General features: G+C 43.8%; 1 protein-coding gene across 4 annotated transcripts in view; it reads right to left on the reverse strand.

The window, feature by feature from the left end:
- Window positions 1-11,552: 11,552 nt before the first annotated feature.
- RFWD3 (ring finger and WD repeat domain 3) overlaps window positions 11,553-20,763 on the reverse strand; it is a 44,138-nt gene continuing 34,927 nt past the window's right edge. For all 4 annotated transcript variants that reach the window (XM_070044145.1, XM_060288616.1, XM_030863362.2 and 1 more), the window contains exons 10-13: window positions 19,074-19,250; window positions 17,257-17,471; window positions 15,764-15,975; window positions 11,553-14,158 (exon numbers count right to left, since the gene is read on the reverse strand). In XM_070044145.1, coding sequence (XP_069900246.1) covers window positions 14,015-14,158; window positions 15,764-15,975; window positions 17,257-17,471; window positions 19,074-19,250 — 748 coding nt within the window. In that variant the 3' untranslated portion in view covers window positions 11,553-14,014. The remainder of the gene's footprint in view (window positions 14,159-15,763; window positions 15,976-17,256; window positions 17,472-19,073; window positions 19,251-20,763) is intronic.

Consider the following 20,763-nt stretch of genomic DNA (forward strand, 5'->3'; position numbering starts at 1 on the left):
TCGCAGCGTATTTAAATGAGGGGGCGGGGAGTCGGGCGGGGCCCGGCGGGGTCCGTCCGATCCCTTCTCCTGCCGGCGCAGACCCGCCAGCTGGGAGCAAAGCCCGGGAGTGGCCGAGCTCCGAATGGCCCACGCCCCGGACCTCGGCGGGCGGGAAAGCTGCGCTCTTTGCCGGGGGTGTTCCTGGTGCTCCTTAAGATATCTGGGTAGGGCAGCTTTGCCTAATTCCCTTGGTTGTCGTCACAGAAAAATAAAAAAGGATTGGGATTGCCACAACCAAGATGGCCGGTAGAGTATGTCATCCGTTCAATGACTTGAAAAAAAAACTTTATGTGTAGTGGTGAACTTTACACGATCAGGTGTATTCCGGCATCTAAGAACCTCTTCTTGCATTTCTCCTTGCTTCCTTCCACCAGCCCCAAAAGCCTCTCTTACCCAGAAAAGGAGGCAGCATTGAATCAGGGTTAGGAGCACTGGTTCCAGAATAAGAAAAGAGCCTGTTCTATTCCTTGCTCTTCAGCAGACTAGGCAAGTCCTTTAACTTCTCTGACCCTCATTTTTCTCGTCTGAGAAAGAAAAGGAGGAGCTCTAATGTATAATTGTGAAGATCAGAAATAATAAAGTGCCTGGCCCACAATAGGGAATTCAAAAAGTTATATAGCCAGTATTATGAATAAACTGGGAAGCCCTTTGCATGTGAGCCAGATTTTAAGCCAGAATTTAAACTCATGTTTCAAGGAGGGAAAGAAAATAACAAAACATGTCTTTGAGGCCTCAGGTTAAGTCTGTGCCACAACTAAGACCCGGCACAGCCAAATAAAAAAATAAATATTTTTTAAAATAAATAAATAAAGAAAAGATAAATGGGATGACTGGGGTGGGGAGGAGATTTTATATAAAGGCAGCTAGTGATCATTGAGTTAAGAGTGAATTGGCATAAATTTGTAAAAAAAAAAAAAAGGGAGAGGCAGATCTGAAGATACTTAGTCTGTTCAGACTTCTGTAACAAAATAGCACACACTGGGTGGCTTATAAACAACAGAAACTTATTTCTCACGATTCTGGAGGCTAGAAGTCCAAGATCAGGGTGGTAGCATGGTCAGGTTTTGGCAAAGGCCCTCTTATGGGTTGCAGACAGCCAGCTTCTAACTGTGTCCTCACAGGGCGGAAGGAGCTGGGAGCTTTGTGGGATCTCTTTTATAAGAACACTAATCTCATTCATGAGGGTTCTACTCTCATGATCTAAGCACCTCCAAAGGCCCCATCTCCTAATACCATCACAGTGGGCATTAGGATTTTAACATATAAATTTAGGGGGGACAAAAACATTTAGACCATAACGAAAGAGTTCCCAAAGCAAAGGTTAATGACAAGTGCAAGTTCAAGACAAGGGAATAAGCATTCAGAATGAAGGCCTATGTGGCTGCATTGAAATGAGGAAAGAGGGGACTAGAAGAAGGAGTCAGAGAACCCATCAAGGGCCAGATCATATAAGGCCCTGCAGGCCCTATATATACATGAAACTGGGGAGGATTCTGATCCCAAATACGAGTACAAATACAAATTTGTATTTACGCTGAAATAAAACCATAAAAACTAGATAAAATATATAAAATATCTTTTGAGGGGTTAGAAAGTAACTAATACAGTGAGGAAATGGGGGGCTACAATCTTTGAGAAAAGAGAAGTACACAGGGAAGCTCCAGCCCAGATTTTTTTCTGAGGGGACTGTCCAAATTGTGGCCCAGAAGAATTGAGCCCTTGCAGAAAGCAGTAATCTTATTGGGCTGAAAATGTACAGGTAGGAGTTCAGAATCCTCTGAGTGGCTGGGACTTAAGGGTCAAAATACTGGAGAGAAGGAAACCACCGAGAAAAAGAGAAAAATCTGTGAACAAATTTCTCTCAAGTGGCTGACTGACTCCTAAGCTGTGCATGCACAGAGTCAGACTCCAACAAATCCTGAAGAAAACAATAGCTGAGAGAGCAATAAATTGAGAGAGATTTCAGCTTGGAGCTTGGACCCTGCTGAGGTGTAGAGGCCTTGGTAAACACCCCTGGCTTTTAACTGAGGCCTCAGAAGTGTTACACCCTAGGAACAAAGGCCATATTGCAGGAGGAAGGACAACACCCCAGGGGTAAGGACCTTGCCCTAGAAGAAAAGACAAAACTACAATGGGCCAACCCTAATAAAGCTTAAAACATGCCTCAGTGGGGACAAGGTGAGCCTCCAGTACTCTGTCTATAAGAAGAAAAATTAACCTTTTTGGAGAAAGATTAATACCATCCAGAGCTTCTATAATTTTTAATCTGCATGGTCCAGCTTTGAATCAAACATTATGAGGCATGCTAAAAACAAAACAAAGCTGAACTAAGCTAAACTAAATAACTGAAAACAAAAGGTCAGCAAAAACTCCATATGATTCAGATATTGGACTCATCAGATGGGGACTTTAAAATAACTGTGACTAGTATGCTATAGAAAATAAAAGATAGATAAAATAGGTGAAAATAGAGAATTTCAACAGAAAATTGGATTCTATACAAATAATCAAATGGACATTCAAGAACTGAACTAAAATTCATTAGATAACATAAACAGCAGTCTGGATATCTTAGTCTGTGTGGGTTGCTTTAACAGAATACTATAGGGAATTCCCTGGTGGTCCAGTGGTTAGGACTCCATGCTTCCACTGCAGGGGGCACGGGTTCAATCCCTGGTTGGGGAACTAAGATCCCGCAAGCCAGGTGGTACGGCCAAAAAAAAAAATTTAAAAAACTAAAAAAAAAACCCAAAACAGAATACCATAGATGGGATAGCTTATAAACAATGAAAATTTATTTCTCATAGTTCTAGAGGCTGGGAAGGCCAAGATCAAGGTGCTGGCAGATTCAGTGTCCAGTGAGAGCCCACGTCCTGGTTCATAGACAGCCTTGGCATGTCATTGTAAAACTGGTGACAATCAAAAAGAGAAAGAGAAAATCTTAAAAGCAGACAAAGATGCATTATCTTCAAAGGAACAATAACAGGCATATCTGATTTTTCATTAAGAAACTATGAAAGCCAGAAAACAGTAGAATGACATAATTTAAATACCAAAAGAAAAAAAAATGTTGCTAACCTAGAATTCTACACCCAGGGAAATTGTACTTCAAAAATGAAGTACTAGGAAAAAAAAAAAATGAAGTACTAGGGACTTCCCTGGTGGTCCAGTGGTTAAAGACTCTGTGCTTCCACTGCAGGGGGCACAGGTTCCATCCCTGGTTGGGGAACTAAGATCCCACATGCTGCGAGGCACAGCCAAAAAAGAAAAAAATGTAATGAAGTACTGATAACACGCTACAACATGGATGAACCTTGAAAACATAATACTAAGTGAAAGAAACCAGAGACAAAAAGCCACCAGTTGTAGGATTACATTCATATGAAATATCCAGAAAAGGCAAATCCATAGAGACAGAAGTAGATTAATGGTTTCCAGGAGATGGGAGGAGGGGAGAACTGAGAAGTATGGGATTTCTTTGGGAATGATGGAAATATTCTGGAATCAGATAATAGTGATGAATCAGATAATCACAATCAAAACATTGTGATTATACTAAAAACCACTGAACTGTGCACTTAAAATTGTTAAAATAGTGGAGTTTATGTTACATGAATTTGATCTCAGTAAGTTTTTGTTTTTTTGTTTTTTTTTTTGCGGTACGCGGGCCTCTCACTGTTGTGGCCTCTCCCGTTGCGGAGCACAGGCTCCGGACGCACAGGCTCAGCGGTCATGGCTCACGGGCCCAGCTGCTCCGCGGCATGTGGGATCTTCCCGGACCGGGGCACGAACCCGTGTCCCCTGCATCAGCAGGCGGACTCTCAACCACTGCGCCACCAGGGAAGCCCTTCAGTAAGTTTTAAAAAATGTAATTAGATCCATTCAAAAAAGGTGAAATAAAGACATTTGCAGGGACTTCTCTGGTGGCGCAGTGGTTAAGAATCCGCCTGCCAGTGCAGGGGCATGGGTTCAAGCTCTGGTCTGGGAAGATCCCACATGCTGCGGAGCAACTAAGCCTGTGTGCCACAACTACTGAGCCTGTGCTCTAGAGCCCGCGAGCCACAACTACTGAGCCCGCATGCCACAACTACTGAAGCCCGCGCGCCTAGAGCCTGTGCTCTGCGACAAGAGAAGACACTGCCATGAGAAGCCTGCACACTGCGGCGAAGAGTAGCCCCCGCTCACCACAACTAGAGAAAGCCCGCGTGCAGCAACGAAGACCCAATGCAGCCAAAGATAAATAAACAAATAAATAAATTTAAATAAATAAATTAAATAGTTAAAAAAGGCATTTGCAGACAAACTAAAGCTGAGAGAGTGAGGTAATTCATGGCTAGATGGTCTGCACTACTCTAGGCTGAAGGAAAATGATCCCAGATGGAAGCATAGGACTGCAGGAAGGAATAAAGAGCACTGAAAGGGTAAATATGTGGACAATTAATATTGTTTTAAACAACGATAATGAGAGATTTTTGACATATGTAACAGTGAAATATATGACTCCCATAGCATATAAAGAAGAATGCAGATTGTAACTGCTAGGCCCTGGAGTCTAGGATAAACACTAAAAGAATACTACAAGAATGTGTAAGTGTAAAGCATTTGATTAATCCAAAAGAAGGCAAAAAGGTGGGAATAAAGTAACAAAGAACACGTAGGATAAACAGAAAACAACTGCACTAGGTTTAAGTCTACTTAAATCTAAGTGCATTGGGAAGCTGTTGGAGAGGTATCAGCCGGGGTGTGGTTTAATCGCCAAGCAAGAGCTAATAGAGTCTTCAACCACCTCACAAGTACCCTCAGTGCTCAGCATGATGTTGGGCACATAGAGGGCAATCAATGAAGGCTTACTGAGCTGGCCAAGCTTCTCCTCCCACCGCTGAGTGGCTGAAGTGACTTCCCTGAAGCCCTCTAATTGTTCTTCTCATTGTTTGGGCAAGCAAGGTGAAAAGAAGTGATGGGGCAGAGCACTTTCCTCCCCTGACTTCTTACCATCTTCCCCATTTGAGGACTATGGCATGGCAGCTTCCAAAATACAGGAATGCTTTCCCAAACTTGACTGTGCAGCTGAATCACCTGGAGCAATTTTCAAATGTTTCTGATTATGGAATCCAGGAATATGCTTTCCTGACAACTAAGGCAGCACTGGTCCCTGCCAGTCCTCGGCAACTATTGCTCTAGTGCAGGACTGCATCAGTGGTCTCTTTCCTCAAGCGCCTCCTGACCTTTGCCATATCCAAAATTTCACGATCATGTAGATGTGACATTGACCCATGAAGTTCTAACACTTTCTTCCTAAAATTTTTGTTTTCTTCTCCTTTCATGCTCAGCTCAGAAGTCTCAATATTTCTGAAGCCTTCCTAGGAAAATTAACCCCTTTTCAACATGCCATTTTTAGATTTATTCATTTGTAATTCAGCAGTTCTTTTCTGAGCACCTCCTATGTACTTCCTGCCTTGGGGATAGCACTGTAGTTAGAAGAACCAGCCTGGACTGTCTGGGTTTATCTAATCCACCATTTGCCTCCTGGTGGGTTATTCTGGGTTCTGTGAGAAGCAATCTCCAGACAGGATTCGCTGTGGAAGAAACTTATTAGGATTAAAGCCTCACAGGAATAGGCCTGCTTTAGCATCTCTTGCCATGCTCCGTCACTGGCTGGAAGAACCCTTGGGGAGTGTGGCCTCAGAGTGAACCCAGCGATGGATTTCAGAGCACAGCAGCTGGCCAATTACATACAGTCCCCACAATTGGACATATGAGAGGCAAATTTTCATGACCATCATATTCCATCCCTTGCGCCCCACAGATTTATTTCTCTACACAAATTTGATGAACAGCTACTCTATAGTTTCCATGGATCTCTTTTTCAGAGGGAAAAACTCAGAAGAGGGAGGTTAGTGAGATAAACTAATGTCCATCATTGCTGGTGATCTCAGGGCTGCAAGTGGAACTCATCCTCTTTTTCCTCCATTCTGAATTTCCTTTACCCTCAGCTAGCACCTCAGAAGTCTTGGTGGCTTACCTGGTGATGTGACCCAAGGCTTCATTTCAGGTGTGGTGTTGGTAGTGGGCATAATAACCTTTTCATCCTGCTGTGGTATTGTTGCATGTCTGTCCACAGTTAGAGAGAGGCAACGGAGCACCAGAAGGCATCCAAGTGGACCACTTGGATATTTCTCTTTGCTCCCATTATGTACAAGCAGCCCTACTTGCTCCTGTTGATCAGGGTGTTACCACTGCCAATATGGTGATTCCTCTTCTCACCTATTGGTCCCTGGGCACAAGGTCCCAAAGTGCTCTGGTAGCAGCCATAATTTATAGTTCGGTGGGACCCTTGCTGTGTCCTCTGGCAAAGTGCACCCCTGTAGGAACCCAGGACCTTCAATGATGTGGAGCCCAGGTTGCTGGGATGGGAAGTACAAAATCACCCAGGTCACTGGGAGTGACAGTAAATGAAGCCACTCCTGTTTCCTCATGTTGGTTCCTGGACCCATGTATGCTGCCTACTGGGGAAACAGCACCAACAGAGGTCTCTTAACATTGCATCCTGAAGAATGACACCCTATTCTCTCAGAGTGTTGCTTCTTAGCTAGTGCTTCAGCTATGTCTTTAGAAGGTCATTATCAGTAGGCTATTAGCTGGCTGTTTCTGGATGGGATAGTATATGACAAGACCAACAGATCCCATGGTCATGGATCCACTTCTGCAATCCCTTCACTGTACAGTGGGTCTCCTGGGTCAGATGCTATGTTGTGTAGCAATCTGTGCCTCAATCTGGCATTCTGCTGGCAGAGGCCCTGAGAGCAAGAAAGTTAAATCCACACGCAGAATAGATATCTATCCCTATAAGGGAGAACTGCTGGCCTTTTCAAGAGGAAGAGGCCCATTGTATCTGACTTGCCACAAAGTAGCTACTTGATCTTCTCTAGGAAAAGGGCATATCAGAGACTCAGTGTTGGTCTCTGTTGCTGACAGGTTGGACATTAAGAGGCAGCCTTGGTAAGTGGCAGTCCATTCTCCCAGACAGACTTTGGGCCCATATGTAGCCTCCATCTCTGCCACCGCGGCCACTCCATTCGTGGGCCCAACATATCAGGTCTACAGTGGCTGAAGGATGGCTGTCAATTGGTTGAGTCATTTTGCCTACTTGGTTGTTCAATGCCTCTTCCATGGTAGAGGTTCTGGTGTGCATTGTCCTGTAATAAAAAGTCTTTACACATTGTGCCTTCTCCATATAGTCCAACCACATGCCACTATCCCAGACCAGGCTGCTGGACCCTGCCCAGGAATCTGTTTATATTCTCACCTTAAACCACTTCTTCCATACAAAGTGGAAAGATTAGGGCACAGCTTGCAGCTCCACCCACTGGAGTATTTTTCACTCTCCACTGTCTTTCAGGGTCATACTTGCATCCTGTAGGTTTTAATGGGGCACTAATCTCCACCATCCTCCATCCCCCAGTAAGACACTACTTTTTGTTTTTTTTGGTCACGCCACGCGTCTTGCAGGATCTTGCAAGGATCAGGGACTGAACCCAGACCATGGCAGTGAAAGTGCTGAGTCCTAACCACTGGACTGCTGGGGAATTCCCAACATTGCTTTTAATTTATTATCCTGGCCAGTGATTGCAGAGCAGTTTCCAAGGTTTACATTTGGCCTTTCCTGTAATGGTATTTTTTTTAATTAATTAATTTATTTTTGGCTGCGTTGGGTCTTCATTGCTGTGCACAGGCTTTCTTTAGTTGCAACGAGTGGGGGCTACTCTTTGTTGCGGTGTGCAGGCTTCTCATTGCAGTGGCTTCTCTTGTTGTGGAGCACAGGCTCTAGGCGCACGGGCTCAGGAGTTGTGGCGCCTGGGCTCAGTAGTTGTGGCTCACGGGCTCCAGAGCACAGGATCAGTAGTTGTGGTGCACGGGCTTAGCTGCTCCGTGGCACGTGGGATCTTCCCAGACCAGGTATCAAACCCATGTCCCCTGCATTGGCAGGCGGATTCTTAACCACTGCGCCACCAGGTAAGTCCCTGTAATGGTAATTCTTACCCCACAGGCCAGAGACACCACATGTTTCCAGATCATTTTCACAATGATCTAGTGTTTCTAGGTCTAGATTATTCTAGATCATTTCCAGTTATATACTTGGGGACTGGGGAAATGATCACTGGATGGGTCCACATAACCAGTGGGGCCACTGTGAGCCATAATCTAGCCAGGACTCCATTTATAGTACCAGGTCCCCAGGGGCCAGGGACCTATGATGATGCTTTTAGTCTGAGTATCAATGGCAACTTGGACCAAATGTCCAATAGTCCTCAAATAGTTGGTTATTTCTCTTTTGTCAGTGTATAGTCACCCAAGTAAATGGCCATTGAGTCTCTGTGGGGAAAGACTGAAGGAACCATATGCTTGGCATGGTGTTGTAGGGTCCTTGTTCCTAGGCTCCCAACTACTTATTCATCAATGGGCTCTGGATCTGAAAATTGGCTCAGGTCTAGAAACTGAGCAAAGGAGCATGACCTTTGGGGATGACCACCTTTAGCCTCCTGCCCCTCCTTTCTTATGGAATTTTTTGTTTATAGATGTTAAAAAGCACCCTCATTGGGCTTCCCTGGTGGTGCAGTGGTTGAGAGTCCGCCTGCCGATGCAGGGGACACGGGTTCGTGCCCTGGTCCGGGAAGATCCCACATGCCGCGGAGCGGCTAGGCCCGTGAGCCATGGCCGCTGAGCCTGCGCGTCCGGAGCCTGTGCTCCGCAGTGGGAGAGGCCACAACAGTGAGAGGCCTGCGTACTGCCAAAAAAAAAAAAAGCACCCTCATTGGCTGTGTCTATTTTGCCCCTAGGGATGCTGTCTTTTATAAACTCTCTCCCCAACTCCCTGCGGGTCAAGACCCCTTAGTCAGCTCTTCAATCTTGCTGGTAATTATGGAATTGTGGTCTCCTGGCTTCTGGAAGTTAAGCATTGCCACCTGGTCTTTATTATTCTTGGGCCTCAATCATCCCCATCTTACCAAATTTCCCGGAACACTCCTGGCATACCCGTGTTATCTAGGTCTAGTAGGAAGCAGAAAACAAAATGGGATTAGGCATCAACAAATAACCAAACAACCCAATTTAAGAGTGGGCAAGGGGGGTTTCCCTGGTGGTGCAGTGGTTAAGAATCTGCCTGCCAATGCAGGGGACATGGGGTTGAGCCCTGGTCCAAGATCCCACATGCCGTGGAGCAACTAAGCCCGTGTGCCACAACTACTGAGCCTGCGCTCTAGAGCCCACGAGCCACAACTACTGAGCCCACGTGCCACAACTACCGAAGCCCACGTACCTAGAGCCTGTGCTCTGCAACAAGAGAAGCCACTGCAATGAGAAGCCCACACATCACAACAAAGAGTAGCCCTCACTCACCGCAACTAGAGAAAGCCCACACGCAGCAACAAAGACCCAACACAGCCAAAAATAAATAAAATAAATTTTAAAAAAATAAATAAAGTGGGCAAGGGATTTGAATAAACATTTCTCTAAAGAAGGTATACAAATAGCCAATAAGCGCATGAAAAGATGCTCAACATCACTAATCATTAGGTAAATACAAACCAAAACTACAATAAGATGCCACCTCACACCATTCAGATGGCTACTGTCAAACAAACAAACAACCCCCCCCCCCAAAAAAAAGGAAAGTAACAAGAGTTGAAGAGGATGTGGAGAAACTGAAACTCTTATGCACTGTTAGTGGGAATGTAAAATGGCACAGCTGCTGTGGAAAAACAGTATGGCAGTTCCTCAAATAATTAAGAAGAGAATTACCATACGATTCAACAATTCCACTTCTGGGTATATACCCAAAAGAATTGAAAGCAGGGTCTCAAAGAGATATTTGTACACCCATGTTCATAGCAACATTGTTCATAATAGCTAAAATGTGGAAACAACTCAAGTGTCCACCAACAGATGAATGGATAAGCAAAATGTGGTCTATGCATGCAATGGAACATCATTGTCTTTTTTTTTTTTTCATCATTGTCTTAAAAAGGAAGGAAATTCTGATACATGCTACAACATGGATGAACTTCGAAGACGTTATGCTAAGTGAAATAAGCCAGTCACAACAAGACAAATACTGTATGATTCCACATAGATGAGGCAATTAGAGCAAATACACAGATCTCACCCATGTGAAGCAGAGATAGAGAGGGAGGAAGCAAGGATGGTTCGGTGGAAACAACTTAGACTGAAGTTCAAGTCTAAGAAAGTTTGGCCAACAACACTGGAGAGTCCTCATAAAGTTGCCTGTCAGGCATTCAGCGTCTCCCAGAAATGGGCCTGCCTTAGTATCCCTGCCATCCTCAGTCACTGGCTGGGAGCAACCCTTGGAAAGTGCGGCCTTGCTGTGATGCAGCAGTGGATTTCAGAGCTCAGCAGCTGGAACAGCAGTCAATTATGCCCTCCTTGGTCGGAGATCTGAAAGGCTCATGTTCATGGCCACCACACCTGGGCAAATTCTTTCACTTCTCTGAGAGTTCCTTTCATATAAAAGGTATACCACAGCATTAGGTACATACTCAGTAAATGTAGGCTGTTATTATAAATCTAAAATGAACTATTCTGATTATTTTTTAATTTTTAGAAATAAAACAAAACAGTATGACTACTGAGCTGGAATGACAGCAGTTGCTTAATACCAACAAGAGTAAAGGGATGGGGCTTCCCTGGTGGCGCAGTGGTTTGAGAGTCCCCCTGCCGATGGAGGGGACACGGGTTCGTGCCCTGGTCTGGGAAGATCCCACATGCCGCGGAGTGGCTAGGCCCATGAGCCATGGCCGTTGAGCCTGCGCTCTGCAACGGGAGAGGCCACAACAGTGAGAGGCCTGCGTACCGCAAAAAAAAAAAAAAAAAAGAGTAAAGGGATGAAAAATGGAATAACATACTTCCAGGCACTCCAAATTATCGAGCTAAGGGATCTGAACTTGTTTGTCACAGAAATCTCAGTGATTGTCTAGGGTGAGAACCCTAGATTGTCTAGGGTTGTAAGACCCAGAGAGAAGAACCCAGTATTCTGGAGTGTGGGTGTTCAACCTCCCTTACAACAATTTGCCAAGTTGTACAAACTATGGTTCCTAAAGGAATTTCACGTCTCTTTTTTTGGGGGGGGAGAGGGAGGGGTCTTAATCAGAGAAGCAAATGTTAGCATCTGCTAATGTATTTGTTTCCTTTCCTTGACTCAGGCAGCAAGTGACTCAGGTGAGGGAAGGCGCATATTGTTTGCCTAGTGATGTTAAGTACTGTCACTCTCTCTACCTCGTCAGGATACCACCTTCATGAGAGGAACTGGGGTCATGGCCAACTCTAGGGCTACCACTGGAGCCCAAGCGCCACAATGAGAAAGCCCGCATGCCACAACTAAAGAGAAGCCTGCACTCCACAACTAGAGAGAAGCCTGTGCATGGCAATGAAGATCCCACGTGCTGCAACTAAGACCCAACACAGCCAAAAAAAAAAAAGACAAAAGACATCCGGAGTAGGTACACATGGTAAATGCTTTATTTTCATATTAACATTAAAACATAAAACACAGAACGTGAAGAGATCCCATTGTCCGGTTTTCAAAGCAGGTACAAGGATATATACAACAAGAAAATATTTTTGAGTCTGCTTAACTCCAAACCCTCAAATGGGAAAACAACCTTAGAGCCAGGGTAAGGGAACATGGTGGGGCAGAGTCTGGGTCTACAGAGGTAATCTCTCCTGCCAGGCAGAGGTGAGTGGGGGCAGGGGCAAAGTTTTTTTCCTTTGGAGAAATCAGTCACAGTCCCAAGAATTTGCTTCTAAAACATCTAAATTTACTAGAGAAATGCAAGGATTGGTAAGACATGAGATTCTTCCAACTTCCCTAGTAATACAAGTCCCTTGGTTCCTACACTTGGGGGGATTAATCAGCATCAGCTGAGTGTACTTCAACATTAGTCAAATCCTAACCCTGCCCTGGGTTCTGCCTCTGCCAAAGACAAAGGCAGCCAGGGCCTGACCACTTGCATCCTCTCTGTTATCATCAGCTGAAACCAGATGAGCTCTGCTTTTTTTTTTTTTTTTGCGGTACGTGGGCCTCTCACTGTTGTGGCCTCTCCCGTCGCGGAGCACAGGCTCTGGACGCGCAGGCTCAGCGGTCATGGCTCACGGGCCCAGCCGCTCCGCGGCATGTGGGATCCTCCCAGACCGGGGCACGAACCTGTGTCCCCTGCATCGGCAGGCGGACTCTCAACCACTGCGCCACCAGGGAAGCCCGAGCTCTGCTTTTTAATTCAAATCCTTTTCTGCCACTGAAGCTCTAGGCCTGGGTAGTCATTCTTAGTCATCAACATATCAAAAGGAACACCTCCTCTAGAAAAGGGGGCTCTTTCCCAGGCTCTGGAAACTGGCTTTTTGAAAGATGTCCTTAAATAGGAGGCCACTCTTTAAAAGCACAACTAGAATGTGGAACTCTGGGGAAATCTACTGCAATAACCCCTTGCTGGTAAGAAATGCTGGAAACAGTTCAGGAGTTGACTGTCAGAACTGTTTTAAAATAAAAATGATAAAATTTCTACAATTATTTAAGAAAATCACATTGTTAGCCATCCTGCTCCCAAGAACAAGGAGCACACACCTTGAGACATGTTCTGTTGTGGACAATAGTTTAGAAGAGCAGCCTTTAGCAAAGTAAACAGATATAAACTGAGCCCTCTATTGGAGAAAAGTGCAGCTCCCAAAGTTGGACAATCCAGGGCTGAAATGAAAGCTGGTGGGCATCTCCCTGCAAACCACATAGGTCTCCAACCACTATTATCTTCCTGAGAATAACTGTTTAACTAACAACACTTTTTTTTAAAGTTAGGAAGGGAGGTAAATCAGAGGAACTTGGAATCAAACATCAGTTTCACCTGGGAGAAGGATTCAACCTGGGAATTCTAAACACGCTCAAGAATGGCTCCTCACTCCAATGGCTCCTCACTCCTCACTTTATTCAGAGAGAAACTCTTTCAAAATGGAAAAGACAAGTCCTTTTTTTGCTTTCAACAGCAGTCTGAGTAGCTTCTCTTTTGTAGGCCTCTCTTGGTTATTAGCCCCTTGCTCCTGATCTCTCATACTAGGAGACTCAAGTAAGAGCTCTGACATATGGCTCATCTTTTCCTAGTGAGAGAGACAAAGAGTGGCCTTCAAAGCATTGGCTTATATAAAACCAATCCTGAGATCCTAAGCTGGCTAGAAAAAAAAGTGAGTCTTCCTCACTGCTCAAACAACTGGTCTTGTTCCTTGACTCCCACAATGTGATGAACTCCATACACTCGGCATTAGGGAAGGGTCTACAGCTCATCAGCCACCACCATCACTGGGTTTACCAATATCCCAGCACTGCACACCTGAACATGACTGTTCCTGCCACAAAGCAGACCAGATGTGCTCTACCACACACTTCTGTAGGGATGAGACCAAGTTACTAAAAGGTTATCAGCCCGCAAGGTCAGAAATAGATCAAATCCTTTGGAAGATTCTACAGTGCCCTCTTGTGTTCAACGAAAGATTCTTTTGCATCCAGGCTGCATCCAAGCAGCATCAGAAAGATGGTTAGTCCCTTCAGGAACATACACATTCCCAAGTCATATAGCTCAAGTGACAAGACCACTCTGGTGGGATGTCACATCCTCTGGAAGTGCTTGGTGCACACACATATCCTAAATGACTTCTGGGAGGATACTCTCCGAGGTTCAGCAGTAAGTTCGATCAAAAATATTGATTCTCAACGAAGATTCATGAAGGCTTTTACCCCCAAGAAATGTATAATGTGATGGAGTACCAGTCACTGACTCTTTTGATGGACACTGCCACAATCCCAAAAGTTCTAGGCCACAGACATTAAGCACAGATCTTGCTCAGGGCTGCCAGGTGCTAACAAACAACATTTAACATTAACCAGCAGCATGTCCGACAAGTTTCAAGACCATGGTCACTCCCATCTATGGATGTGGACCATCTTCTCCGTTAAGGTAGCCAAGTAGCTGTTATGGTTCACCTGAAATGGGCAGATGTCCAAGACAGGCTGATTAGCCTGCAGTTCCTGCAGCAACGAGCCACTGCCAGCATCCCACAGCTAAAAAAGAAAAGCAGAGATAAAGGTCAGCTAGGTCCCTTCAATTCAGCTAGGGACTTGCATTCTTTATCATCACACAACTTTGAAAGCACTGCAAGGAGCAAAACAGACTGTCCCTAACCTTCACAAGGTTGCACAAAGCCAACACACCTGACACAGGTCACGTATGGTCTCACCTACTAAAATCAGCAATTAGTCTACCTGTGAGTGGATTTGAAAACCAAGCCTAGTATTCACCCCTTCAATCTATGTGCCAAGAACTCTTTTAGGGAAAGAAGGGTCAACAAGACAAAAAGTCCCTGTCTCTGCTCTCATGGAATCTATATTCTAACTGGTGCTTTCTTCTCCTTTAAAAAAATTTTTTATTGTGGAAAAAAAAGATTAAAGTAATAAAAAGTACAATAGTACAATGAGCCATCCATCACCCAGATTACTAAGCTTTTACCATACATGCTTTATTGATTTTACTTTTTTCTTTGCTGACATCATGTCATTTTACCCTTATATACATAAGTATACATCTCTAAAAAAAAAGACATTTTCTTGGGACTTCCCTGGTGGCGCAGTGGTTAAGAATCTGCCTGCCAATGAAGGGGACACGGGTTCAAGCCCTGGTCCGGGAAGATCCCACATGCTGCTGAGCAACTAAGCCCGTGTACCACAACTACTAAGTCTGCGCTCTAGAGCCCGTGAGCCACAACTACTGAGCCCGTGCGCCTAGAGCCCATGCTTCACAACAAGAGAAGCCACTGCAATGAGAAGCCTGCGCACCGCAATGAAGAGTAGCACCCACTCGCCACAACTAGAGAAAAAAGCCCGTGTGCAGCAACGAAGACCCAACGCAGCCAAAGGAAAAAAAAAAAGACATCTGCTTTAGTTTCTACTGTACAGCAAAATGAATCAGCTATACATATACATATATCCCCTCTTTTTTGGATTTCCTTCCCATCTAGGTCACCACAGTGCATTAAGCAGTTTCCTGTGTTATACAGTATGCCACATAAGGCTCTTTACATTTAAATTAAATTACATAAAAATTTTACAATTAAGTTCTTCATTCACATTAACTACTTTCAAGTGCTCACATGGCCCGTGTGACATAATTGGACAGTGCTACTCTATGGGTTCAAGGACAACACACAGAAGGCATCGTGTGCTTCATTTTGCCTAACATCAAGAGGCACATTATTTCTGGTTAACCCATTTACAGTGATGCAAGGGTTGATCAGTGTATTCAGGTGGTGACAGGCTGACCCCTCCACTGTAAATTCATCCTGAATTGATGAAGCTGATGCCTGATCAATTATTTTATAGAGGTTTCAGTAGCGCTTTTTTTAAAAGGTTCACAATACGGCCCATGAGACACTAGAGCTCACATAAAAAGAGTGAGGTCAATCTAAAGATATTGGTATGGAAAGATATCCAAAACAGGAAGTTAAATGGGAAAGAGCAAACTATAGAGTAGTATGTATCAATAAAGTGTGACTTGTGTAAAAAATAAACTAAGCAACCACACACATACCCGTATGAGGATACATGCAATTATGGAGAACTTTGGCTCTTTGCTTTATATACGTCAGTATAAAAAACTGACAGACTACTCACCAGGGCAGAATTTGACATTTCATCCCCAGTACACACCAGGATGCTGCCATCATTCTCTGGATTTTGGAAAATGGCACTTTTGGTCAGTAGTTTGCAAGTGGGTCCCCCACGGAATGTTTGTACAGAATTGCAGGAACAGATTGGCTCTCCAGCATTATCCAGCTTATAGGACATCTCCATGAGTACACTTCGTAAGGTTTTGTGATTTTTATCTATGAGACAGAGAAATCAGTATTGATCCATGGGGATGGTCCAAAGAAATTAACCAAATACATGAACTTGGTTACCAGTTAGTTGAGTGGAAAGGGCACAATTTTATCAAACCATCATGAATAGCTACAGAGCAAACATAACAAGAACAAAATAATACATCATAAATGAAATTCAGAACCCTAGGCTAGGATGAAGCAAGTTATCTACAATAGGTTTTTGTATATGAGGGATACAATTCTGAGAATGAGCTAGCCTTTTTACGAAAATCACTGTAACTGGCCAGACCTCTGTTTGGGTTTTTGTCTTCCTTGAGGGTTCTGACTACAAGGCTTTTTCCTTCCCCAAGTCAGGACCCCATTAATCCCCGGAACTGTACATATAAAGTGAAAGCACATTATTACAGAAGGGGAAACATATACAAGTGGTTCTGCTGGGAGGCAAACAAAGGCTAGAGAACAAAATGGGATCCCCAAGCTTTCTAAAGTCATAGCAAATCCTTGGAGATAGAGGGCCTAGATGACTAAAACCAAAAGGGAAAGAAGAGTCTGCTGAAGCAGCTTCTCAGCTCAAACAAAACTTAAAATGCTTAGGTCAATCCACAACTAGCAGAAATTTAAAAGTACAAGGTTACTGGGCACTTTAATGACTATCTCTTACAAAACATCTGCCTGACCATCAATATAGCTCATCAGGAAGTTAGATTCATACCTTTCAGCTAGCAAAAACCTGTGAATTTTAGCATAGTTGCTAGTCGAGGGTTGCAGTCCTGGTTCTGGAGGGCATGAGAAGTTCAGCTGGCTCGGGCCACTACAGTTGTCCGTCTACTCTTCACTTATGTTTGTTGGCCCCAAATAAGGAAGAACAGCTAATAGCCTAGAGTCTGGGCTCTCTACATGACTCCCCTTATCTGGGCCTTTCTTTTAAGTGAAATGAGGGGCAAGTAGAAAACATGAAACTGATCTAAGGGTAGCTCAGTGGCTTCAAGAGCAGGTCTCCTCATTCCACTACTGCCTTAAGTCACAGGGGCTCCTAAAGTGGCTAATTCACTTCCAAGGAGTACCTGGCCAAATATGTCCCAGTTCACACAAGTGAGGAAAAGGGAGGCAGGCTCTATGGAAGAACTCGGGGCCACTGTCCTCACTGTAGTAGCAAGAGCTATTAGTCTGTGAGGGGCTTACCAGTACCACCTGAAGGCTAGGACAAGCTCTCCTTTTCTCCCCTCTACCGATCTGCTCCCAAACAAACCACAGGTCCCACGAGGACATGCGAACAACACTCACCAGGCCTGTAGGTCACAAGACAGTGCCGGCTGCTGCTCTCTGTCTGAAAGTCTATGCAGCCCCCAGGCTCCATGGGCAGCACATGAGGCCAATGAGTAAAGCCCATTTTCAGCTCCCAAAAGGAAGCATTCTCCAAGCTTCCAGCCAACAGCCCACCATATGGAAATGCAGCCGAGGCAGCTCTGGGTATGTATGACAGAGATACCAGCGGGCATCTGAAGGGAAAGAAAGGAAATCATGCCTCACCTTCCAATACTTGGATTGCTCCAGACCCCACTACCAGGAGCCCTTGAGGACTTTCCTAACTCTATAGAAAAGGTTAAAAAACTTCTGAGGGTCACTATCCTCTGATAGCTGATAAAACTACCAACCCACTCTGCAGAAACAAAAGAGCATACATATAATATTCCACGTTCAGTTTCAGAGGAGACACCACATGCTCTAAAAGCAAAATGGACTAGGAAATTTAAAAGTACAAGGTTACAAACACAAGATCTGATTGGTGTGAAGCTTCTGGAAATGGGGTTAGCCACATACACAAGAAAAGTCAGGAAGGAAATTCAGCTTATACATCTAATAAACTAAAGCTTCCAAGCTGTAGTTGACAGACCCCCTCAATTAAAATCCAGCCTAGGGAATTCCCTGGCAGTCCAGTGGTTAGGAATCTGTGCATTCACTGCTGTGGGCCCAGGTTCAACCACTGGTCAGGGAACTAAGATCCTACAAGCTGTGTGGCACGGCCAAAAAACAAAACAGCCTAAAGCAACCACATTTTAATTCAGAAACAGGATTGTTTCTTTAGAGATTTTCTAAATGTCTTTCTGCAATCATATGACCCAGACTGCATGCCAAGAGTTCTCTCAGAAATATTAGCCTACAGACTATGTTCCTATGAACTCGTTTCTGCTGAAGCTGCCAAAGTGATCACATTGCCTGCTTTGTTTCATTTCCTTGTCATAATGAAGCTAACCTAAGCAAACTAAAACAAAAACGAATGCATATTCATCCCTTGCTATTTGCTGTATTTTATTGTCTACTCTACGTGGATCCTCTATATCGATGGCAGTCACATTGTTTGCCTGGAGTTCGTATTTGTATAAACTTACATCAGTCACCTTCAGGCCCATGAACCACATCACTGAAGAACGATTCCACTCAACCCAAACGAAAAGAAGACCCCACAGTGTTGAGGCTAGGTTTCAGTAAACAATTATTACTATAGTGATATCTTTATGTTTAGATTGCTCTACCCCCCTTTTAGTACACTCTGAAGAGCCAAAGTGATGCTGGTGGCTACCCATCCTCAGAACCTGGGCCAACTTCAAAAACCTCCCAACTCTATAACTGGATTATAAATGGATAAATCATAGTAATATGGTTCAGCTGTGGATTAGGGAAGTTTTAAATCACTTTTTATTGGGCTGCTCTTTACTGATCTCTTCCTGTGTGTTAGACATGTGTCTATTAAAGCAAGACTGTGCTAACCATATTTCACAGATGAAGCTCATAACAGGCCAAGAAATGTGACCAAGGTCACACAGCTCATAAATGGTGGAGCTGGGCTCTGAACATAGATCTGATTTCATTTTGGCATGTTGGATGAATCTGGTTATATTTGGTACCAGAACTTTCTACCATATGAACTATCATGAACACAAACTCTAAGGATGTTACTGATTCTGAAGTGAGAATAGATCAGTGGACTCAGAGAACTGCCCTCTGTTAGGAATTCTGATCAACTGTGAAACACTCTCAAAAGACAGGATTAACACAATAACAGTCTAAGAGAAAGCTGTTACCTACAGGTGGCTCCCTACCTAGCTTTCTGAGGTGCTAACTCCTGGATATGAGAGCTTGTGTTTCGAAGGTCATACAGCAGAATTGAACCGTTGACCAATCCAGCATACATGTAATTGTTTTCATCAAGACACCAGCAGCAGCTCCAGACAGGACGTCCAGTATTGTAAGTCTGGACCACAGTATTTGTCTCCAGGCTGTGGAGTTAAAAAAGACTTTTACAACTATGCATTACAAAAATCAAATACAGAAGAAAGATGTAAAGATTATCATTTTAATGATGATCCTTTAAGAACATAACCACACACCAAAACTATCTGGATTCCCAATTTCCCCTAGGGACTGCCCAGATAACTCCTTTTAATGACAAAATATTTGTTTTGGGGGACACAGGTTTCCCTCCTGAGCTGTAAGGAAGTAAAAGAATAAGTTAAAGGGACAGATAGACAGTACATTCCCTACTCTACCCCTATTACCTTCTCCATAGCTACCTATTACACAGGTAATCAATATTTAATATTGAAAAATTAGAAAATACATATAAGAAAAATAAAAATAAATTATAATCCAATCATCCAGAGGTAGTCATTAATAACACTTTGTTATTTAACCTTTCTTTCTCCCCCTATTTTTCAACACTACTAAAATAAGTCATAGCATATAGATACACATATAACATAACGGTACATTGATTTTTGGGGTAAAATTAAGCTGAAGCATTCTTGAAAAGTCAAAAGGTATATCAGGCCTGGAGCAGGCATCATGATGTCCCTCAGATTTAGCTGCAGAAATTAAATAAGAAGCCAACTAAGAGACATCTAATCAGAACTACTTTTTTAAAAAAAATTAATTTTCATTGGAGTATAGTTGCTTTACAATCTTGTGTTAGTTTCTACTGTACAGCAAAAGGAATCAGCTATACGTATACATAGATACCTTCTTTTTTGGATTTCCTTCCCATTTAGGTCACCAGAGAGCACTGAGTAGAGTTCCTTGTGCTATAGAGTAGGTTCTCACTAGTTACCTATTTTATACATAATAGCAATAGTGTATATATATGTCAATCCTAATCTCCCAATTCCTCCCACCCCCTTCTTTTCCCCCTTGGTATCCATACATTTGTTCTCTATGTCTGTGTCTCTATTCCTGCTTTGCAAATAAGATCATCTATACCATTTTTCTAGATTCCACATATATGTGTTAATATATTTGTTGTTCTCTTTCTGACTTACTTCACTCTGCATGACAGTCCCTAGGTCCATCCATGTCTCTACAAATGACCCAATTTCGTTTCTTTTTATGGCTGAATAATATTCCATTGTATATACGTACCACATCTTCTTTATCCATTCCTCTGTTGATGGACATTTAGGTTGCTTCCGTGTCCTGGCTACTGTAAATAGAGCTGCAATGAACACTGGAGTGCATGTGTCTTTCTTTTTTTTCAATTAATTAATTTATTTATTGGCTGCATTGGGTCTTCGCTGCTGTGCGCGGGCTTTCTCTAGTTGCACTGAGCGGGGGCTACTCTTTGTTGCGGTGCACTGGCTTCTCATTGCAGTGGCTTCTCTTGTTGTGGAGCACAGGCTCTAGGCGTGTGGGCTTCAGTAGTTGTGGCACATGGGCTCAGTAGTTGTGGCTCACGGGCTCTAGAGCACAGGCTCAGTAGTCGTACAACATGGGCTTAGTTGCTCCGTGGCATGTGGAATC

Source organism: Globicephala melas, chromosome 19 (assembly GCF_963455315.2).
Source record: "Globicephala melas chromosome 19, mGloMel1.2, whole genome shotgun sequence".
Taxonomy (NCBI): domain Eukaryota; kingdom Metazoa; phylum Chordata; class Mammalia; order Artiodactyla; family Delphinidae; genus Globicephala; species Globicephala melas.